This window comes from Neofelis nebulosa, chromosome 8 (genome assembly GCF_028018385.1).
Source record: "Neofelis nebulosa isolate mNeoNeb1 chromosome 8, mNeoNeb1.pri, whole genome shotgun sequence".
Taxonomy (NCBI): domain Eukaryota; kingdom Metazoa; phylum Chordata; class Mammalia; order Carnivora; family Felidae; genus Neofelis; species Neofelis nebulosa.
In genome coordinates, this window is record NC_080789.1 from 122,843,390 (window position 1) to 122,868,513 (window position 25,124).

Sequence of the window (25,124 nt, forward strand, 5' to 3'; positions counted from 1 at the left end):
ATTAAAGATAGTATTTTGCTCTCACTAGTCATCAAAATTGTTGAGTTTTGCTTTTTATAAGACCCAATGTTGCTCAGGTTATGGTGAAATGAGCACTTGCATATCTTAGAGACAGTATACATTGGGAAGGACAATTTTAAAAGAATTAGAAACCATAAAAATGTTCTCTGTCCTAGAAATGTCACCTCTAGGAGGTGAAGAAAGGATTAAATGTTGTTTATTACAGTACTATTTGCCACGAGAAAAACCTGCAAACAATCTGAGTATGCAACAACAGAGACGTGACTGAAAAAATCATTATAAAACCATACAATGGCCGTTAAAATTAGTATGTTCTGAAGAAATGCTTAGAGATTTAGGAAAGTGGTTAATATATGCACGAATAAAAAACAACCAGAAGGAAATAAACCAGTATTGGATATTTTTTATATAAAGCCATAGGTCAGAACCAGTGTCACTCCCAATGAATCAGTGAGCACAACTAACAATAAAAATAATCAGAACCATACAAATACATATATCTCATTTAATCCTTTAAAGAGCCCTGTGAGGACCTATTTTTATAAACCAAGTCACTTAATCACAGAGTAGACTCTTTTATCCACACCCTCAAAGAAACTTAAAAGAAACTTTTAAAAAGCAGACTTTTTTTAATTTAAAGAAAAAACAAATGGACAAGTTGGCTATGATGAGAAATTTTTACATGGAAAGGTCAAAGAGTGGAGAAAGGAAGGAAAAGATGAAAAGAAGGGAGAAAAAAATTTCAATTTTAAAGTAGCTTTAGTTCCAGAATGAACTATTTTTAAGGACAATGATACAGGAATTTTTAACCTATGTTTAGAGTTCTTGTGTGCAAAGTGGAATGGGTAAAGAAATTCCTGATGGAAAATTAAGGGGCACCCAGATGGCTCAGTTGGTTAAGTGTCCGACTTCGGCTCAGGTCACGATCTCACAGTTCGTGAGTTCGAGCCCCACAGTGGGCTTTGTGCTGACAGTTCAGACCTTAAAGCCTGCTTTGGATTCTGTGTCTCCTTCTCTCTGCCCCTCCCCTGCTCCCTCTCTCAAAAATAAGTAAACATTAAAAAAAATTTTTTTAAGGAAAATTAAAGTACACAACAATTGATAACCCTTAAAATAAACTCATGTGTTTAGACCCAAAAGAATCAGAGAGATCTTAGAGATTTTTGAAAGTACACATATAATCACTGAACCACTGACAGAAATGTTTGGTGTAAGTTAAAAAGTGAATTCTAGAAGGAATGCATTATCAGGCAGGAGGTTACTTTCCAGAAAAAAAATCTAAATTTTTAACAAAGGTTCACTGGTATGTAGTAAAGAATTTCATTATTACTAAGTGCCAAGAAGAGTTCACCAGGAAGCCGAATATTAGAAAGTAATTGTGTAGCCATAACATAAGAAAGAAAACGGGGGCACTGGGTGGCTCAGCTGGTTAAGCTTCTGACTTAGGCTCAGGTTATGAACTTGGAGTTCACAAGTTTGAGCCCCGTGTCAGGCTCTGTGCTGACAGCTCAGATTCTGTGTCTCCCTTGCTCTCTGCCCCTCCCCGGCTTGTGCTGTCTCTCTCTCTCTCTCTCTCTCTCTCTCTCTCTCTCAAAAATAAATAAAAACATTTAAAAAAATTAAAAAAGAAAGGAAATGAATCTGAGTTATTTTAATATAACATAATTCTGTGTTGGAACTGAGTGAATTTCTATTAAGTTGCCTATATTCAACTAACTCTCAAGTGCTTAAAAATTAGGTGATGTAAAATCCCATCAAAATTTCCAACGTTAACCAAGTAAAAAAACAAATGAACAAACAAAAACCAGTAGAAAAAAAGAAATGAAACAACAAACCCAACAGTAACTGAAACTGGGGAGACGACAAAAGCAGATAATAACGCATTAACAGGGGCGCCTGGGTGGCTCAGGCTGGTTACCTAATTACCTATCCAACTCCTGATTTCAGCTCAGGTCATGATCTCACGGTTCCCTGCTGACAGCACAGAGACTGCTTGATCTCACGGTTCCCTGCTGACAGCACAGAGACTGCTTGGGACTCTCTGTCCCTCCCAACACACGCACGCTCCCTCCCTCTCCCTCTAAATAAATAAATAAATAAATAAATAAATAAATAAATAAATAAATAAATAAATTTTTTATGTTATGATAATACTTACATGTAAGAAAATAATAATGCATTAAACAAAAACTGGCAACCAAGCAATAAAACAGAAAATTTTAGAAATAAGAGCAGGAACTGTCCCAGTCTGAGCTATAGAATTCAGCTCTTCATCCTGCTTCCAATTCCTTATTATTCTGAGAATATCACAAAAACTCCCAAATCTGGAAAGAAGAGATCTTTTTATCTTTTTGCTTTCCTGCCCCCTTAATTTGTTATTTTTCTGCCTAAAGAGTAATACCAGCTTCAGGGCAGCAAAAGGAACAAGTAGGATACAAAAACAGGAAGAGTGAAGAGGTGCTGACTCTTTGGAAGTCAAGGAAGGATCTAGGCTAAGAATGAATTGTATAAAATCAGGGTATGCTCCCATAGGAATGAGACATCCCACATAGTTGACAGATTAAAACCTAGTACAAGGCATTTAATCAAGTATTAAAAAAGGAGCTGAATCTGGGGTTTTACAAAAAAACTTATACCGCCCTAGCTGAAATTTTACACTGTACCCTTGCCATTCCCTCTGGCTTCCAAAAGAGGCAAAAATACTTATTAGCCCTCACCTACCTCAATATAATAAAGGCTTTATATGAAAAACCCACAGCCCATATCATACTCAATGGTGAAGAACTGAGAGCTTTTCTCCCAAGGTCAGGAAAAAGATGAGATGTTCACTCTCACCACTTTTATTCAACACAGTACAGGAAGTCCTAGCCACATAAAACAACATAAAGAAATAAAAGACATTCAAACTGGTAAGGAAGAAGTAAAACTCTATTTGTAGATGGCATGATAACTACATACAGAAAACTCAAGGACTCCACCGAAAAACCACCAGAAGATAACAGCATACAAAATCAAGCATTGTAGAGAAATCTGTGGCATTCCTATACACTAAAATTGGAGTAGCAGAAAGTGAAATTAAGAAAACAATTCCATTTATAACTGCAGCAAAATTAATAAAATATCTAGAAATAAACTTAACCAAAAGGGGAAAGACCTGTACTCTGAAAAACTATAAAACACTGATGAAAGAAAATCACAACAATGTAAAGAAACGGGTCAGAAGAACAAATATTGTTAAATTTTTTAAAAATGTTTTTATTGGGGCGCCTGGGTGGCTCAGTGGGTTGGGTGGCCGACTTCGGCTCAGGTCATGATCTTGCGGTCTGTGAGTTCGAGCCCCGCGTCGGGCTCTGTGCTGACAGCTCAGAGCCTGGAGCCTGCTTCTGATTCTGTGTCTCCCTCTCTCTGACCCTCCCCCGTTCATCCTCTGTCTCTCTCTGTCTCAAAAATAAATAAACGTTAAAAAAAAAAAAGTTATAAAAAATGTTTTTATTTATTTTTGAGACAAAGAGAGACACAGCATGAGCAGGGGAGGAGTAGAGAGAGAGGGAGACACAGAATCTGAAGCAGGCTCCAGGCTCTGTCTGAGCTGTCAGCACAGAGCCCGACGCGGGGCTGAAACTCATGGAGTGTGAGATCATGACCTGAGCTGAAGTCGGACACTCAACCGACTGAGCCACCCAGGCGCCCAAAACAAATATTGTTAAAATGTCTATACCACCCAAAGCAATCTACACATTTAATGCAATCCTTATCAAAATATCAACATTTTTCACAGAACTAGAACAAACAATTCTAAAATTTATATGGAACCACACAACACCTTGAATAGCCAAAGCAATTGTGAAAAGGAAAAACAAAACTGGAGGTATCACAAATTCCAGATTTCAAGTTATATTCCAAAACAGTAGTAATTAAAACAGTACGGTACTGACATTAAAAACAGGGGCATCTGGGTAGCTCAGTCTAAGCATCCAACTCTTGGTTTCAGCTCAGATCATGATCTCACAGCTTCGTGAGTCTGAGCCCCAGGTCAGGCTCCATGCTGACCATGTGGAGCCTGCTTGGGATTCTCTGTCTCCCTCTCTCTCTGCCCCTCCCCCACTTGTGCTATCTCTCTCTCTCTCACTCTAAATAAATAAATAAACTTTTAAAAGTTTAAAAAAAAAAAGGGAGGGGTGCCTGGGTGGTTCAGTCCGTTAAGCGGCCGACTTCAGCTCAGGTCATGATCTCACAGTCTGTGAGTTCTAGTCCCACATCGGGCTCTGTGCCAACAGCTCAGAGTCTGGAGCCTGCTTCCGATTCTGTGTCTTCCTCTCTCTCTGCCCCTTTCCTGCTTGCTCTGTCTCTGTCTCTGTCTCTCTCTCTCTCTCTCAAAAATAATAAGCATTAAAAAAAACCTTTTTTTTAAGTTAAAAGAAAAATCTTTTTAAAACAGACACATAGGGGCACTTGGGTGGCTCAGTAGGTTGAATGTCCCATTTCAGCTCAGGTAATGATCTCAGGGTTTGTGAGTCCGAGCCCCATATCAAGTTCACTGTTGTCAGCACAGAACCCACTTCGGATCCTCTGCCCCCCTTTCTCTACCCCTCCCCAGCTTATACTCTCTCTCAAATAAATAAACATTAAAAAAAAAAAAAAAAAGACACATAGATCAATGGAAAAAAACAGAAAACCCAGAAATAAATCCACAATTATATGGTCAACTAATCATTAACAAAAGAGGAATGAATATACTATGGGGAAAAGACAGTCTCTCCAACAAATGGTGTTGGGAAAACTGGAGAGCTACATGCAAAAGAATGAAACTGGACCACTTTCTTTTACCATACACAAAAATAAACTCAAAACGGGTTAAAGACCAAAATGTGAGACCTGAAACCATAAAAATCCTTCAAGAGAGCATAGGCAGACGTTTCTGTGACATCAGCCATAGCAACATTTTTCTAGATATGTCTCTTGAGGCAAGGGAAATAAAAGCAAAAATAAACTATTAGGACTACATCAAAATAAAAAGCTTCTGCACAGTGAAGGAAACAAAACTAAAAGGCAACCTACAGAATGGAAGAAGAATTCTAAAGTTAAGGCAGGAATGATTTCCCATTATGAAAAAATTCAAGAGAATACAGGCTGTAAGAACTTATTTTTGAAAAAACTTGACAATAAAACTCACTCAATTTAAGAGATGATATAAAAAACTTACTGGAGAAGCTGTGGTAAGAGGCCTGGTAGTGACCATCTAATAAACTGAATACAGAACTCTGAGGAAGTGATTATGTTTTTACAAACCTGAAAAATGTAACATGAAAATTTTTTTTAAACATTGGATAGCAGAAATGGGGTTGCTAAGGTTTTTATAGCAGAACTCAATATAGATTTTGAAGCATTTAGTCAGAAACATAATAGTTTGCCACCAAACAGTAATTACACATAAATCCCTTCCTTGTAGAAGGGATTTTCTTTGGCTAATCACTCTCTCATATACTGATAAAAGTGGCCTCATACTCCAACCCAGACAGGGAACATGGGTGTGTCTGAGTCAATTAAGATAAATCTATTCTCCTTAGCCACTGACTGCTTTAGGTCTGGGATAGGTTTGGGTTGGGATAATAAGACAGAAGGGGACATTTTCTGTGAGATGGCTATGAACTGAACATCCCATTCTTAAAAAGGTTCTCCCTTCCTGCTTTCGGATGTTCAAGTATTAGGTCAAGATCCTGGGAATAACTGCAGCAACCTGGCAATCATGCCCAGAAAAGCCAAAAGAACCACAAAAACACAATGCCCTGCCACTCTTGGACCGGCTATTGTGAAATTAACAATCTAGAAAAGTCTAGCCTCTGAACTTCTTATGCCAAATAATAAATTTTCTGTTCCTTTAGCAATATTCTCTAACAGCTGAGAGCATCTAAACTGGAAAGATAATGGTGTTTGTTTTTATAATATCCATTATTAAACTTAAAGTTATATTTACGGAAATAATATCTTTTGTGATAAGGAAATTTTATTTGAAGTTCAATTGTGGTATCTATTTTGCTTCACTTTTTCTTCTATGTTCCTAAATCTGACTTTAATATTTTTAAAGTATTAACAGCATTACATCATCTTAACAAAATAACTTTTATCAACCTAACCATCCTTTTTAATGTTTCTACATGTATGTATAAAAATGACATCTAGAATGTTTTACTTAGTAGGAATGATGGCTATTTCTGAATGGCAGATTCAGGAGTGGGTTTTGGGTTTTTTTATTATTATTATTATTATTATTAACTTGAAATGGTTAAAATGTTCTCTCTTATTTGAGTTTTTGTAATTACATATGACTTAACAAAAAGAATGGGCTAAAATGAGGTATGCCAGCTATCCACCAAACCCATCTCTTTATCTTCCTGAGACTATATAACTAGACACTTCCCTCAGTTTCCTTTGCAGTTATATGCAGTTATAGAACTTTTGGGTTCTAGCCAAATGCAATCTGAATGAAAAAGCATGGAAGTCACCTCTGGGCATGGTCCTTAACAGCCCCCAACAATTAAGTGTCCATGCTCCTTCCTCTTCCAGAGATTAATGCAAATGACCATGGCAGCCATCAAAGCAACACAGAAAAGAAGGCTAAATGGTAAGATGGAAAGAACCTAATTTCCCGATTCATGACCTGGAAGAAAGCTGTCTGCCAATCAAGATCACCGGTTTTGGACTTAGCTGTGAATGAAAAATTAACACTATATTAAGCCAACTCATAATTTGAGAACTGTTAAGTGTTGGGAGACAATTCTATAGGAGTCTCTACTGTTTTCTCTGCATGTCTTAGGAGAGAGGCAATGCCTTACCCATTGTTTTAGACTATCTTTTCAAGGCTGTTTGTATAATGAACAGAATCGTAAGACAGTGTCTACCTTAGGAGCAAAGGGCAGCCATGCTTACTGTCCATTACAAAAGATTCAGATGCCCTAAACTCAAGGTTTTTCTACTACAATGCAACAGATGGCATAAGCAGATGTCACGTGGCCCTCTCTGTGTTGCCTTATGGAAACTGGGTCTTGGGGGAATGGTACAAAAATACTGATACTCTGGCCTGTGACTCATGTAAGTAACAAACTGGCCTTCATCCCTGACCCAGAATTCTTCTGTCTCCTAAGCAGTTACAAGTAGGGTAATCATGGACCTCTTTCACAGCCCCTGACAGCTTGGTGATGAGAACATGATGCCATTAGAGACAGACAGGGGCTTCTGGAAAAGTAAGGATAAGGGCGCCACAGGCCAATTAATGGTATTCAGGAGAAGTCTATGGGAACGGGTAACAAACATATCAAGTAAATTATATGGGCAATCAGGCAGAAATAAACCGTCCTCCATTCTATTGTTTTATAAGGAGAAGGATTTGAGGAGATGGTTGCAGGTTGAGAACTGGGAAATACAGAGAGAGCTGTCCAAATGATGTTCTGGTGGTTGCTAAACGTTCTCCAGAGAGAAAGACTTCCTTGACAATACACCAGTTGGCTTCAGTTCCACCCAATTTTAACAGTAAGATTCATTCATAGGTTCTATGATCTATTGATATAGATTCATCCTTGGAGGACAAAATGCTCCAACCCTCTTGAGGTAACAGTTACAGAGACACTGACCTCTACTGAATAGGAAAGGAGGAAAGCTAGCATGCAACCATAGTGGACAGAAAAGAGGCAAATCTTAAAAACTCTGATTCACTTGAAGAAGAATGGCATCAGCAAAACTGTAGCAAAACACCTCCTGCAGGCTATCCCGCCAACTTGATTTTCATTTAGAGATGACAGTAAAAGATCTCAGTGGGTCCTGGCTGTTTAAAGGCAGTTCCAGTCCTCTCAGGGAGATTTTCCAGAGATAAACCAATTCCCATGGAAAATTACAGTTGAGACCTTGACTAGTATTCAGGCTCTTAATGCCCCAGATTGGATTTAAAATGCTAACAGAGCATTTACAGTGTGATACAGGTCACCACTGGATAATGAGAAATCTAGCTAAATTCTTACCAGTTGGCAAAGCCACCCTGAAACACTCTCCCAGCCCTTACGAAACTACCACCTTACTGAAAGTAGGTGAAAACTTGAGAGGCTACTTTAGTAATGGGGTGGCAGATATTCCAGAAACTTCTAGAAGGTTCTGTGACTGATGATTTTGCCATTTTCAATCTCTGGCAAAGCACGCGCACTGAGGTTTTAGAATTCTTGCTGTCCTGACACAGCTATCAGTGCACCGAACTATATGCACTTAAGAATGGTTAAGATAGGGGCGCCTGGGTGGCTCAGTCAGTTAAGCTTCTGACTTTGGCTCAGGTCATGATCTCACGGCTCATGAGTTCAAGCACTTCATCGGACTTTGCACTGACAGCGCAGAGCCTGCTTTGAATTCTCTGTCTCCCTCTCTCTCTCTGCTCCTCCCTCACTTGTGCTGTCTCACTCTTTCTCTCAAAAATGAACGAACATTAAAAAAACTGGAGTGCCTGGGTGGCGCAGTCAGTTAAGCATCAACTTTGGCTCGGGTAATATCTCATGGGTCATGAGTTCAAGCCCTGCTTTAGCTAAGCTGGAGCCCCACTTCAGACTCTGCACTCTCTCTCCCTCTCTCTGCCCCTCATGGGATTCTCTCTCTGCCACTCTCTCTCTCTCATGCTCTGTCTCTCAAAAAAAAAAAAAAAAAAAAAAAAAAAATTAATTAAAAAAGAATTAGAGGATTGTTTAAAAAAACAAACTTAAAAAAAATCTTGAGATGCTCCACTAAAAAACTATCTGGTTCAGATAGTAAATGTTACATGTATTCTATCATAATAAACAGAATTAGGAGTTAGAACTACTATGCAGAGAGAAATATAGGGCCCAAGGCATTATCATTATCATAGGAGAAGCAAAATAAGCTTGTACAGAGAAGTACAAGTGGCTGGAGAGCTACCCCAAACTGCTTTTATTAAAATGTTCTGTCTATGGGGCGCCTGGGTGGCTTGGTCGGTTAAGCGTCCGACTTCGGCTCAGGTCATGATCTCACGGTCCGTGAGTTTGAGCCCCGCGTCAGGCTCTGTGCTGACAGCTCAGAGCCTGGAGCCTGCTTCCGATTCTGTGTCTCCCTCTCTCTCTGACCCTCCCCCATTCATGCTCTGTCTCTCTCTGTCTCAAAAATAAATAAACGTTAAAAAAAAAAAATTAAAAAAAAAATGTTCTGTCTATATGCTACATACTTCTTTTCCATACATTCTCCCCTCTTAAATGAAATGCTATAACTAAAAGTTTGAGATCAACTTGTTTCTGATACTGCCTATTTGTGAAGTGAAAAATAACAACAACAATCACTTGCTTTTAAGATACAGCTATTATGACACAAAAGATCTGATAAAACAGTAAGGTATTGTAAAACTACTTTGTACTACTTCTGTCACAAATTATCACTTGAGGTTAATACCCCCTTTAAAATTTTAAGTGAATCAGGGGCGCCTGGGTGGCTCAGTCGGTTAGGCGTCCAACTTCAACTCAGGTCTTGATCTCATGGTTCATGAGTTCGAGCCCTGCATCAGGCTCTGTGCTGACAGCTCGGAGCCTGGAGCCTGCTTTGGAATCTGTGACTTCCCCTCTCTCTCTGTCCCCTCCCCAGCTCATGCTCCGTCTCTGTCTCTCAAAAAATAAATAAACGTTTCAAAAAAATTTTTTAATAAAATAAAATTTTACGTGAACCAATGATAGCGTGAATCATCAGTGACAAAAATACCTCACATGATACAATAAGGTAGTAGCATATAAAATTAACATATAAAAATCTATAGTCTTTATACATACAGATGATAAAATTACACAAGTAGAAAACTCCTTTTAAAATAAGAAAAAATAAAATAGTAAGAAAGGGAATTTGGTGGCAGCATATAGCATACAGTTTCCCAATCTGAGTCCCCACATGAAAAGAAACAGCTTAAACAAGAAAACCAAAATCCGTGGACTAACATTTACAACAAAACCAATTGTTCAAAATATCGCCATGAACTCCAAAATACAAGCAGGTTGGGACAAAGCCCTAAAGACATGCATGGTAACAGTATTTGTGAGGGGAGAAGGAAGTAGCAAGTAAACCCCCAAATCAACAGTCTCCACTGGAAAGCACTGGGGGCCAATGTGAGAACAGCATCTGAGACAAGGGTTTTGTCCTTGCCAATACTGGACAAATGCAAGAGGCCTACGGAGAAGAAGGACTGATCTAAGTCTCAAATCACCCTTCCAGGCAGGGGTCCATTGTAAAACAGGGACACACGCCAAACAGAACTGGCTTCTAAGTACCATCCCCAGTAAAAGAATATGATATGATGATATTTTCTTTTAAAGGAGGTGATGCGCTGTGAACAACACACCCCTTATGTGGTAATTCTATCAAATATATTTAACCTGGATCTAATCAGAAGGTGTAAATAAATAAGAAAAATCCCTGGAGAAGGATAATCTGTGAAACAAATGGTCTGGACTCTTGAAAAATATCAATGTCAAAAAGGTAGAAAAGCCTGGAGACTGTTTTTAGATTATAGCAAATTAAAGAGAAATAACTAAATGCAATATCTGATACTTCACTCTATCCTGAGTCAATTTTTCAAATCAGCTATTAAAGTAAAGCTATTACTGGGACAAAAGGAGATATTTGGATATGGACTATGTATTAAATAGTGGTTATATTTCATAATTAATTATGTTTTATTTCCTAAGTATTTAATGTTATATCAAAGTAGTATTATATTACACTAATACATTAAATATAATCAACAGGTGATCATTTATAACATTAATAATTAATGAATAATGTAATACATGACTTTCCACTACATTAATGTTATGTTTCTTAAGTAAGATAGTTACATTGCAGCAATGTAGAAGAATGTCCTTAGGAGATGCATGCCTATTTAGAGATGAAGTGTCACCATGTAAGCAATTAATTCTCAAATGGATACACAAGGTTTTTTAAATGTCTCTGTATTTTATACACATGTATAAAGATAAATCAAATGTGATGTAAAATGTCAACAATTGTTGAATCTAGGTTAAACCTACATAGCTGTTCATTGTACTATTCATACAAATTTCTTGTAATATTAAAATCTTTTAAAATAGAAACGTAAGGGGTACCTGGGTAGCTCAGTCAGTTGAGCATCTGACTTTGGCTCAGGTCGTGATCTCACATTCCATGAGTTCGAGCCCCACCTCTGGCTCTGTGCTGACAGCTCAGAGCCTGGAGCCTGCTTCTGATTCTGTGTCTCCCTCTCTCTCTGCCCTTCCCCTGCTCGTGTTCATGCATGCTCTCTCTCAAGCTCGCTCACTCTCTCGCTCTCTCTCCCTCTCAAAAATAAACATTTAAAAAACTTAAAGAAAAAATAGAAAGGTAAAAATAACCTGGTATATAAGTTATTTAAAAACAAATACAAAACAATATTTAGGAAATAGTCTTAAAAAAAAAAGCTAAATATAGTATAGCTATCATGGTTAACACCTACTGACTTTTCTTCCAGGCTTTTATAAATAAAATTATTAAGCAAAATTAGGAATAAATTTTTTTTAATTAAAACAATTTTTGGGGCGCCTGGGTGGTGCAGTCGGTTGAGCGTCCGACTTCAGCCAGGTCACAATCTCGCGGTCCGTGAGTTCGAGCCCCACGTCAGGCTCTGGGCTGATGGCTCGGAGCCTGGAGCCTGTTTCCGATTCTGTGTCTCCCTCTCTCTCTGCCCCTCCCCTGTTCATGCTCTGTCTCTCTCTGTCCCAAAAATAAATAAAAAACGTTGAAAAAAAAAAATTAAAAAAAAAAAAATTAAACAATTTTTAATTAAAGGGGTGCCTGGGTGGTTCAGTCAGTTAAGCATCTGACTTCAGCTCAGGTCATGATCTCACAGTTCCTGGGTTTGAGCCCCGCGTTGGGCTCTGTGCGGACAGCTCAGAGCCTGGAGCCTGCTTTGGATTCTGTGTCTCCCTCTCTGTCCCTATCCCTCCCCTGTCTTGTGCTGTCTTGAAAATAAATAAACATTTTTAAAAATTTATTTAAAAGTGTTTTTAACTAAAAAAAGTTTAAGTGCATATTGCATCTTTTGTATATATACTGCATCTTTTACTCCTATTAAAAGGCCCTTCCCCCATTATTTGTCTTTTAAAATCATGGATTTTAAATATAATAATATTAATAATATTAACTAACACTTAAGATGCCTTTCAGTTTTCTGCACGGACAACCAGATTTCCAACTAGCACTTCTAAGACGTGCCAAGGCAGGGGTGGCACCTGGGTGGCCCAATCAACTGAGCATTGGACTTTGGCTCAGATCATGATCTCACAGTTGGTGGGTTCGAGCCCGACATTGGGCGCTGCGCTGATTGTGTGGGGCCTGCTTGGGATCCTCTGTTCCTCTCTCTCTGCCCTTCCTCACTCTCTCTCTCTCAAAAATAAGCAAATCCTAAAAAAAAAATTTTTTTAAAGAAGTGCCAAGGCATTTTTACATGCATTAATTTACTTAATTTTTACAACAATCCTATGAGATTAAATACTAGTATCACCTAGACACAATGAGAAACGTGAGGCACACATATCCCACTCCACCCAAGTCATAACTTTTCATTTATTCTTGGCCATTTATATCATTTCTAAAAATTAGATGCTATAAGTAGCTAAATAGTGATAAATAACCATCTTATATATACATCTTAAAGTAATTATCTAATACTTATTTGGGGGAAAGAATATGAACTTTAAGCTCCTGATATGCCATATTTAACAGATTCTAACTAACTTATTTAAACCTATAAAATGGACACGTATATTACAGTGATCCTATGTCACAGTTTACTTGGCATCCTTTTTTCTTTCTTAGTGGTATGTATAAATCAGTGACAAGTCAAATTAGATGAAATACAGTAAACATCTTTTCAAAAAACTTCACCTATTTACTCAACACTCTCACTGCGTGTAGCTCCATTTCTGAAACATACAAAAGTCAAATGAACAGAGCACAAAAGTTTAAAAATATAAACTGAGCTTTCTCACTATTATGTTCCCAAATGTGTAACTTTGGACAAACTGTTTAATATCAATGAGACGCTCTACATTTTTAATTTGTTTTCCTAGGAAATGAGAATGGTGTCTGAAATTCAGTAGATGCTTCATAAACGTTTATGAATTAAACATGCATGTCCTTTTTTCTTCAACTATGAAAAAGGAAATTAAACTAGATAGTTTAACATAGATAATATATTGACAAATATTTGTATTATAATAGTAAAACAATTCCTTATAGCCACTTAATCTCCATAATGCTATGGTTTTTAGATAGCTGGAATATAACCCTAAACACCTAAATGTATGTAAGCATTTGAGTCTTAATGTCTTGTGGAATCTCAACCTTACGAAAAATAATAACTCTATAGACTAAAGAACTTAGCCTTCAACCAATTCAATTAGTCACAAAAGCCCATTTCATGGACATGCCATTTAATTGATGCACACTGTATTAATGTTTGTCTTCAACATCTAAATTCAAGAAAAATTTCAAAAAGGTTATTCACACCGACTTGTAATTTTCACTTGTCATCCATCCTCTTTGACAAGGTATCTATCCCTTCTAAGCTACACACTCTTTATAAATCCCTTCTCCCAAACATTTACTAGGCTAAATAACAACCTCCTGAAACACTGTATAAGATTCATAAGGAAAAAAAAGGTTCCCAAGATTCTTTGCACTAGCATTCTTTTTAGAACATGAAAAAACTTCACCATGTGTACTCATACAAAAGAAAAGTTTTGTAATATATCTGATTTATCTAACTTTTAAAGAAATGTGATTATTAAACCTCCAAGAAAAAGACAGGAAGATATATGAAAAATAATCCATAGACTTTGGGGTCAGGCATACTTGGTCTTAAATCCTGGCTCTGTCATTTACTAGTAGGTATCTCTTGTTTTTGTCTGCCCATGATTTTTCTTTAGGTAACTCTTCCCTACTCCATGTAAGACCTTCAACCACAGTATCCCAACAGCCCTGACCACAAGACCACAATTAGCCAAAATAAGGTTAATCCTAGGTAGACAAATCTCACAATTCCTGAACAACCTCAATTCCAATAGCATTCACTTAAATTCTCTCTTCTTCAATATGCGTATAATAACATCTTGTGCCAGAAATTACGAAGGGTCTACTATCCTATTTAACAAGTGAGCTGCCAGCTTCATGGATGCTGCAAGAAGACACCAGAGTCCTGGTTATACACAAAGGGCTTTATTACTCACAACAACAGGAGTAGCCAGAATGTCAGCATTTCCACGAGTTCCCCAAGTCCCAGTTTTAACACGATGACCTGAAAAGCGTCAAATGATGCTTGCACACATAGTGGGTTTCATTACAGGAGAGGAACTTTGGGCTTAGGAAACCCAATTCTGAACAGTAAGCAGGCCTACTGCCAAATACCCCAGAAAGAGATATTATCTCTGTATATTTTCCATGGCTATAAGCACATCTTCCCTTTGCTCTTGATGACGGTGCCTCCATTTTCCAAGACTGTTCATTTCGTAAACAACTCTGAAAAGATAACCTGGAACAAAGGCAGTCAAGGCCTCTATTCATAAGATGTGTGCGAATCTGAGAGACCCATGGAGACCTGTCTCGCAATAACTGATATCAGAACGACCAGTGAAATATTAAACCACTATGATCTATACTTTCTCCATAACTTTGCATTGATTCACACTCTTACTTGTTCTTGGACCTCACTGAGTCTTCCAGACCCTTGCTCCAACATTTTGTCCAAATCTATGTGACCCTGTCCCCTAGTTTCACTTCCATCTATTTATCCAACTTGGATCCCATGACTCACTACTTTAAACACTTCTGACAACTCACTTGTTCCTTTTCCTTATATTTACACCCAATCTGCATAGCAATATCTCCCTTAGGATTCTGTCCATACCTATTTTCTCTGCTTCATTATCCAGGTGACGAAGTTAAGGATCTAAATGACTCTTTCCTTCCTCCTCCCACAATACAGGAAGACACAGTATTCTTCTTGTTCACTACTACACCTTAGTATCATGTATTCCTCCGGTTATTGCCCTATTTCTTCCCTCTTATTGACATCCGAGATTCTTTTAAAAGAGTTAAATACTCTATTTACATTTCCCCATATTTACTTTATTCATCTACCAACTTCAATTAGCTTCTCCTCTGACCATTACACTGAGACTGTCTCGAACTTCTTCAGCATTAAATTCAAAAGACATATACTTGCTTTATATTAGTTGATCTCTCAAATGCATCTAATTGCTGAGCACTAACTTTCTTAAAATATTCACATACCAGATCTCTCCTAATTTTCTTCCTGTATCTATGGCTACTTCCTTTATAGAATCCTCCCTTCCCCATTACTGATGAAAAACAAGAGAAAGGGAGGGACGCTCTAATTTACAGAATACCAACTAATTAATGGATATAGAATGAATTATGGAAAATTATTTTCTGTCAAACACTATTTCAGGTAGAAGCATCAATGGATGCTAAAACCTGTGAGTGAAAAATTTAATAGGAAACAGGGTATCTGCCTAATTCTCAAGGTGGAGTAGCAGCCTCCAAGAATATCCCATGATCTTTGCCCATAGGTAGTATCCAAATACACTGAATAGGTTGCTCTGTGTAACCAACAGAATATTGCAAAAATGAAGTGTCTTAAAAGTGGTTAAAATGGCAAATGCTATTTTATATATATTTTACCACCAAAAACAAAAGTTAAAAAAAAGTCATTCAACAACAGGGGGTGGGAAGGCAACATGTAACATGCAAGGCTAGGTCACAAAAAAACTGCAGCTTTCAGGGTGCCTGGGTGGCTCAGTCAGTTAAGTGTCCGACTTCAGCTCAGGTCATGATCTAGCAGTTCCTGAGTTCAAGCCCCACATCGGGCTCTGTGCTGACAGCGCAGAGCCTGGAGCCTGCTCTGGATTCTGTGTCTCCTCTCTCTGCCCCTCCCCTGCTTGGGCTCACTCGCTCTCTCAAAAATAAACGTTTAAAAAAAAAAATCTGCAGCTTTCACCTTGCTCTTAGATCACTCACCCTGGGGAAAACTAGGTGCCCTGTCACACGGCACCTAAGCAGCCCTAATGAAATACCCACGCAGCCAGAAAGTGAGGTTCTTTACTCAGCCAGAACCAACGTGCTAGCCATGGGACTAAGCCACCTTGGAAGCACATCCTCCAGCCTGAATCAAGCTTCAAGCTACTGTATTCCTGCCAAAATCCTGACCGCAATCGGATGAGAGACCCTGAGCTAGAAAAACCCTAAGTCCAAATTCCAGACCCACAGAAACTGTGAGACAATAAATGTTTATTATAGTAAAGCTACTAAACTTTAGGGGAATTTATTGTGCTGCAATAGGTAACTGATTCAGATTTTGTTATGTGGCCTGGTACACTACCATCACAAAAAACCCTAAGATGGGGGAGTGGCATGGAATTAAGCAATGGGCAAAAGCTAAAAGGACTTTCAGGAGATTATGAGGAAAGACTAATGAATACTGAAGAGACTATTACTTGAAACCTTCTGGCCTTTCAGGAAGGCTGCTATCCAGAGCATAAAACAAAGTGAGAGAAATTTAATTGTATGTTAGACGAAAAGGGGTCCTTGTTATATAGAAGCTGAAAGTTTAACAACATTGTTGCCTGTGGTAACACAGAAAGTAGAAAGTGTATTTAATGAATTGGATGATTTAACTAAAGCGATTTTTTAAGTAGTATGTTGCAAGTGCAATCTGATTTTTTGTTTAAAAAAATAAAGGAATACAGAGATAAACTAAATCAGGAAAGGTTATTTGGTGGTCCTGAAAATTCATATACTATGCAAAAAGCAGACAACATAAAAGTAAGGAATGGCTTCCAGACAAAGATAAACAGTACCACCTTTTCATGAACAACTCAACTATATAAATGGCAATCTATGAGTATCAGTGTATAATGAAGAAAATTGATCAGCTGACTAGAAGTTGAGTATACAAAAATTAATGTCTACTTAAAATCGGTAACACACTTTTATTTATTTTTTTTTTTTAATTTTTTTTCAACGTTTTTTATTTATTTTTGGGACAGAGAGAGACAGAGCATGAACGGGGGAGGGGCAGAGAGAGAGGGAGACACAGAATCGGAAGCAGGCTCCAGGCTCTGAGCCATCAGCCCAGAGCCTGACGCGGGGCTCGAACTCACGGACCGCGAGATCGTGACCTGGCTGAAGTCGGACGCTTAACCGACTGCGCCACCCAGGCGCCCCGGTAACACACTTTTAAAAGGAAACCAATTTCTGAAGAGTAACAAGGTACTGAAGAGTACTCTCAGAAAAGCAGTCCAGGAAGAGTAAAACAAGGGTGTGACCATAAAATCCACTGTTAAGATCAAAGCAATGTCTCCAAGAACCTGAAACAGGGCTTCATGGTCATCAAGGTCATGAAAGACAAAGAATTAAGGAAATATTCCAGAATGAACAGACTGAAAAGCTGAGGAGACATGACAACTAAACGTGATCCTGGATTGGATTCTGACCCAGAAAAAGTTTCCCCCGTCAGTATGGAGGGTATCAGTGGGGGAAATTTGAATGGGATGTGCAGATTAGCTAATGGTTCTGTAAAAAATGTTAATTTACTGATTCTGATAATTGTACGATATAATCATGTAGGAAATCCCCCTTTTTATTAAAACGACACGCTGAGTAGTACACTTAGGCTAAAGGGGTATTACGTTTCTAATTTATTCTCTAGTACTGCAGAAAAAGAATATACAGAGTGAAAAAGAGGGACAGCAAAGAGGGGAGGGGAGGGACGACATGATAAAGCTTAAAATGTCAACATTTTGAAAATTTGGGTGAGTGGTACAGAGAAATGTGTACTATTTTTCAACTTTTCTCAGAGTCTAAAATTATTGCAAAATCAGAAGTCAACAAAATTTTAATCCTTCTGGCTGGCTGCCCAACACCTCAGGATGAAGGATCAAATGAGCATCACTTATAAAATCCTCAGGAACTGGCCCCTTTTTAACCAAGTGGTCTCCTGTCACTCTTCAGCCCCACCAAACACACACCCCAGGCATTCTTAACTGCTGTTCCTGAAAAGACCTTGCCCTCTCTTAACTCTTTGCACATGTAGAAGCTTAAAGCTTTAACTTGAGTGGAAGATTTCCAAAAGGAAAGTACACAAAAAAGGAAAGGGGATGACAGGTAGCTCTCAATGCTGAAAACTTTTAAAAAGATACAGAAAAGTAATGACAACTCTGTGAATGAGAGTTTGTCCTCTGAGAGCCACAGAAGTAGCCCAGTTCTTTTCAAAGAAATGAGTATTCCTACAAAACGGTAAGTCAGTATCTGTAGTTCACAAAACACTAACTGCAAACCTACCTCCCACAAACACCCAGCATACACTAACAATATTTATGTTGGCAAAAGCTCCTTTATCTATTGCCAATTGTTAATAACAGTAAAGTAGAGCAAGTAAGGGGGGTGAAGAACACTGCAGGAGATAATCCCTCACAGCTACAATAGGGGACAGAACAATTTTCTAGAAAACCTACATGGAAATGAGCGCATTTCCACATAATACATTGTCACTAATGGTGACTTTGCTGCAAAGTATTGTTAAGTATAATACCACACTTTTAATACATCATGGATTAGTTAACATTAATGAGTAGGGAGAGGATGTGTCTGAGGATCATTTGAACTGCATTACCTCAATGCATTAAATAACCACAGATTTCTAAATAAAGACCTACAAATTAACTTTCAGAAAAAAATCCTTTCTGAAGCTGGGAACCTCACAATACAATCACATATTGCCATGTCTGATACCCCTTCTCCATTTCCTAACCTTGGCCCACAATCTCACTTCTGTAAACATAAAAATATTAGGCTTAAAAGAAAATTCTGTTTTATAATGAACATTAATAGTCTTAGAGGGTAGGGGCATCTGGGTGGCTCAGTCGGTTAAGCATCCGACTTCGGCTCAGGTCATGATCTCACGGTCCGTGAGTTCGAGCACCGCATCAGGCTCTGTGCTGACAGCTCAGAGCCTGGAGCCTGTTTCAGATTCTGTGTCTCCCTCTCTCTCTGACCCTCCCCTGTTCATGCTGTCTCTCCCTGTCTCAAAAATAAATAAACGTTAAAAAAAAAAATTAAAAAAAAAGGGGCGCCTGGGTGGCGCAGTCGGTTAAGCGTCCGACTTCAGCCAGGTCACGATCTCGCGGTCCGTGGGTTCGAGCCCCGCGTCAGGCTCTGGGCTGATGGCTCGGAGCCTGGAGCCTGTTTCCGATTCTGTGTCTCCCTCTCTCTCTGCCCCTCCCCCGTTCATGCTCTGTCTCTCTCTGTCCCAAAAATAAAATAAAAAATGTTGAAAAAAAATTTAAAAAAAAAAAAAAAATTAAAAAAAAAAATCTTAGAGGGTATTCTTCTTAAACAATACTTAAAGATACAAACTGTGTAATGACTGAATTAAACCCCTGCTATACATAGTTTCAATTCATTTCAAACACGTACTTTTGTTCCTTTAAAAATACATATATATGCCAACTTTTCCATTTGTATGGAAACTGTCCTTTATTCAAAGTTGTAACTCACTATTAATTTTCCTTTCTCACAGTTAATATCTAACCAGTATTGATATATCTTGGGTCACACAGAAATTCTCTGAAAAGCAAAAACTATGCACTTTTTTTATGTTCTCATAGTTACATAAAAAGGTAATTTATAAACTGTTGATTTCATTTTCAAATAAGGGATCTGGATAGCACAACAATCAGTATGAAATATTCTTTATGACCACTTAGTTATAACTTAATACAAAATACTTAAAATAGATTTTAAAACATGTACCAGTATGAAGGTAGATAAAAAAATTCGAAGGGAGAGTGACTCCAACATACCTCATGAATAAGACCAAAATTCAATTCACAATATACAGTATTCTAAAATCAGAATGGATTGTGAGTGCTACCATTCAATGCAACATTTTATAACAGGGTAAGAATATACTAGATAAACCTACTAGATATTAAAATCTTAAAAGAGATAAAGAGGGATAGGGGATGACACAGTCTATAACACCCAGTCTTTACAGCTGTATTATCACTTAGCATCATACCATAATAAAAAAAAAGTCCCTTCCCAAATATTCCCAAGGCAAGCAACCACGTCCAACAATAAATGTATACTATGTGTACCTCCTAGCCTTTATAGATTATCAGAAAAACTATTACAAAATGAAATGTAGAAATGATTTTAAGTTTGACAACAAAATCAAGTTATACTAATCTTACATATGCCAGAAACAAAATGCAAATAGTTTCATATACTAATGAAATGCAAATAGTTTCATATAGTTTCATATACTAATGAAAATACCAACTGCTAAAATTCATAGGTAAACAGTTTGACTAAATACAATGTTGTTAACCTAGTATTCAACTGTAAAAACACTCATAAAATGAAAATCTCATTCCTACAACAAAAAAGATAAATATAGTCATTAGCACTGTATTTATTAAACATTGTACTACATTTAATAACTGACCATTAAAAACAACCATGACGGGCATATATTAGGATAAACATGGTCATACCACAAACACTTCTTTAAACAAGATAATGCTCATGAAATGGCTGAAGAGAAGAATATCATCAGTAAGACTTCCCTCTTCACAATTTACAATGAGCCCTACCTATATCCCTCATTCGTGGATTAAAATAAGCTTACATAAAATCTCACAGCACTTCTTAGTAAAACTGCTAATTAAACCCAATCTGCCATTTTCCCATCAGTAATCCAAACAAGACAGCAAAATAGAACCCTATAATTGTCACTATCACAAAACCACCTCATTAAAGAAATCAAGATGAATATGTATACTTGCTGCCTATAAGGTCTATAAAACATATATATAAACCTAACAAATGCTATAAAGGCAAATACAAAGTTATAATTATTATTTCACTCATAACTGAAAACCCAAGTTCAAAATTAAAAATTTAAGCTTTAAAAATGTTTACCTTAAAAAAAGACACACACATAAATTCAAATCAAATCTGTTCCCAAATCCTAAGAATTTACAGACATGAAAAGGTTCCAAACTAGTTTATACCAAATGTTTAAGAGTAATATTACTTTCCGATTGAAGATGTCTTTTTTATCCTCACTTCATTAAAAACAATTCACAGTAGTATCCTTTTCCTATGTTGGCAATATAACCTATGAATGATTCTACTGTACTTATTATTAGTTCACTAAAAATTACTCATAGCCTATCCTTTAAAATAAATAAAAACGTAAGCAGAAAAAAGGTAAGTCAGAAAAAGACAGATTAGTATCAGGCAAGCTTTTAGTGCTTTATTAAAAGATAAAATATTCTCAAGTGATATTACATTTGGCCATTAAAAAAATAATAATAATAAACCATTAGCAGCACCACTGGGGGAGAAAAACAGTCAAGAATATACAGAACTTCAAAACTGTTCCATTATAAAGTGAAAAAGATGATGAGATTTTTACTTACATGTGAAATAGTCAGTTAATAATGTATAGCCACAAATGCTGAAGTCACCTAAAGATTTCACAAGATGACCACAGTAACACATGCAAGAAATCTCTCTCATGCTTTCAGTCAAGCTGTATTTCAAATTTTCAGTTGAAACAGGTACATACAAACATATTCACAAATATGGCATTATTTTAAATCTACTCTTTGACTTAATACTCTCAATTAGTCAAAAATTTTCAGTATTTCCATGTCTCAATCCAGCTATCAAGAACTTAATTTTATCTAAAAAAGGGGGAAAAAAAAAACTATTAAGAAGATGTGCTACATATATAGCAACAACAAATCCACTTACTTTTTTCTCTTTCTCATGATGTTTATCCTGAGAGTGAGAGGAAGAATCACTTAAACTTTGATCATATGACCTATTAGATCCCCGTTTGCTCTTTTTCTAAAAAAGAAAATATATATACATACATGTATATGTATATAAAAATTTTTTAAATAATCTGTTAGGCTTAAACCAATTCAAGTGTGCAGTACTTAAAAATGTCTACTGAAGTAAAAACAAAAACAAAAAAACAAAACAAAAAAAAAACCACCTCGCTATTTCAAACTATATAATCCAGTTTAGACACCATCTATATGCTGTCTATTGCATTATAAAGGAAAATCTAAACCTAAATTTAACATTAATGCCATATTTTTGTACATTTATGAAAATGTGTGAAAATAGATTATATTTTCAAATAAGCAGGAGCTTATTTGTGACTTTATCACAAAACCACCTCTTAAAAGAAATCAACTATAATTTTCATTGTCTTCTTTAAAAAAGAAAAGGAGTTCCAACCAAAATAGAGAATGCCATACTGAAGAAGGATGCCAAGACTAGAAGAAAAGAAAATATTTGAAGAGTTACTTTTCTGCCACACTAGAAAAAGCAAGAAGCCTTTATATCTCATACTTCCAGTATTAGGGCATAGTTTTCTAAAAACTTGTCTCTGCAATTCATTAAGAAAAAAATTAAAGGAAATGTCAGCATTAGACCCATGCATTTCTCAAAGCATTAATAAAAGTATGCACACATTTCTGTTTAAAATACTTAAACAATTTCATAATAAAGTATGACAGTGAGAGTTATTTGAGGTATTTAAAACTGGGTGGTACCATAACTAGTTCAAATTAGACAAAAATGACTATGAAAGGCATTCAAATTCTATGCAAATGTAGGTTAAATAGTCTTATTAAATTATTAGACTTTTCCTCCCTAACTAGCAAATGGGACAACAACATGTCAGTAACTAGCAATGAGAAAATTCAATTTACAGACTCTCATAATCCATTTTCATTATTTCTGAATTTTGATCTATATCATCTTCCATTTAGAAAACTAAGATTCCAAAATGCTTTTAACATCTAGAAAGCAAAATTTCCAATTTTACTATCTCAAAATTAGTCTTAAAACACTTCAATATTCTTTGTCCTTAAAATAAAAGTTTTTGATATCAAGCAATATATTTACACAATCTAAGTATTTTATATGCATGAACCAGAAGAGAATCATGAGCTGATTTCATGAGTAAGAGGCCCTTACTATTTACCTAAAAGAATGGAATAAAAAAATAGCCCCATTCACAAGGGAAAGTTAATAAAAATATAAACAAAACATTAAAAACAAAGAAGACTTAAACTTTCATGTACAAATCTGTCATCATTGAAGACTAAAAAAATAGACACTTAGGACATTAAATATCAATCCTTCAAAGGAAAACGGACACAATATATGTAACAACTAACCAAATTTTACCAACTCAATCATCTATGCTATTATGTAACAGTAAAAACTGGAAAAAATCTAAAATATTCCCAAAGTTGTATTTAAATACATCTTTCTCAACATCTTCAACCAAGAAGTTACAAAACAGCTTTGTTTCAGTTTTACGATCTCCTAGTAAATAAAAATGAAAATAAATAATAGTAATATAGCAAAAAAGATGACTAACAAGTGAGAAAAATCACCAGAGTTAGATTATAGAGTTCTTTATACATGCTTTTTCTATTAAATGTATCCTAACATTTACTATTAATTAATAGAACTTATTTTATAATATTCATCATTATAAATGAACCAAAGCAAAGCAAAATCTTTAAGAATTACTAGATCTTTTAAATCCCAGGAGAGACCATGCTAAGCAAACAATTTCACACAAAAATCAAGAGAAAAGCAACAGCTATTATGCCTTTTTTATAAAACAGAATTTTGCAAGTTCAAGATAAATTCTTACCAGCTTGCTAAAATGGTATTTACAGTAGCCACAGTATTGGACATTATCTGCACCATTACCTTCTTCTTCACAAAGTAGTCCAGCAAACTGAGCACTGAAAATAAAAGCCAAAAAATATATATAAAAACATAATATGTATACATTAAATCTCAAACTACAGTTATGTATATATAAATAAATTAAAACTCACTTCCAAGCATGTAAGGTTTGTAATTAAACCCTATACATCTAAGAGAAAAGGGGGGGAATGTAAAGCTTTATTCTTACTGTGATCAAGTACATATTTTTTAAGTTACATTTGTAGCTTATAATAAACTTTTGATCCATCTACCTGTAGTAAGAATGAAGATTTATGTATGTTTTAAACATACATATATATAAATGTTTAACATTACCAAATAGACATTAAATTGTTTTAAGATACCTCCCACCCATTTTACTTCTTCACTCTATTATCACAGGTACTAACAGAAAGGCCAGGCTTCTAAAGGACTGAAATGACTTGGGATGGGATGTGCCCCATAGATGCAGATTACGTACTGTTACAAGGAAATGCTTCAGTTCATAGAACCATACAGGAGGCAAGATAAACATAAGCTGTGTTTTCCAGTCAAAAACAATAGAAGAAATGGAATCGAATCCTAAAGTTACGATATTCATTTAAAAAAAAAAACCCACAAAGTGGTAAAGTTTATAATCATTATCTTGTCAATTTGGCCTTCCACTTTTAACATTCCAAAGTTACAGTAGTATTAGCATATATCTTTACCTAAGAAAGAATTTTCATCTTAGAAAAATTAAGTTCATTAATAACAGAATTTATACAACCAAAAGTCTTTTCCATTCCCCAAAATTAATCTAAAATGGACTTCTTAAATCCATACACTAAAAGCTCAGGAAATAAAGCATGTGCCTATACTGGCTGCTAAATACAGACTATTTCCTAAAAGTAACAAGTCCTTGGATTATTCCCAAACTTTAATTTTGAACTGTTGTCTATTATGTTGAATATTTTACTTTAGGATAATTTTTACTCTTGAAATTTTATGCCAAAAAAGTATCTTAAGTAACTTCTTAAGAAGTAGCCACCAGAATACTGAGAATGATAGTGACTGCTTTCCCCCTCTCCCCCACCTTCAAACATGCAGTGAAGAAACACGATCACTGATTAAAATCCTTACTAATAGTGCAGGCACAGCACTAAGTTTACCTACATCAGCTCTTTCAGTCCTAACAACAAATCAAAGGTTAGGTAACAAACACCGATATTTTAAACAAAATGAAACTAAAT

At 36.3% G+C, this 25,124-nt stretch overlaps 1 protein-coding gene across 17 annotated transcripts in view; it reads right to left on the bottom strand.

Moving 5' to 3' along the window:
- Positions 1-25,124, bottom strand: part of MLLT10 (MLLT10 histone lysine methyltransferase DOT1L cofactor) — a 237,435-nt gene that overhangs the window by 100,417 nt on the left and 111,894 nt on the right. For 16 of the 17 annotated variants that reach the window (XM_058681732.1, XM_058681731.1, XM_058681747.1 and 13 more), the window contains 2 exons: positions 23,834-23,927; positions 21,904-21,999 (listed from right to left, as the gene is read on the bottom strand). In XM_058681732.1, the coding sequence (XP_058537715.1) occupies positions 21,904-21,999; positions 23,834-23,927 (190 nt within the window). The remainder of the gene's footprint in view (positions 1-21,903; positions 22,000-23,833; positions 23,928-25,124) is intronic. The other variant, XM_058681737.1, reaches the window with a different exon arrangement.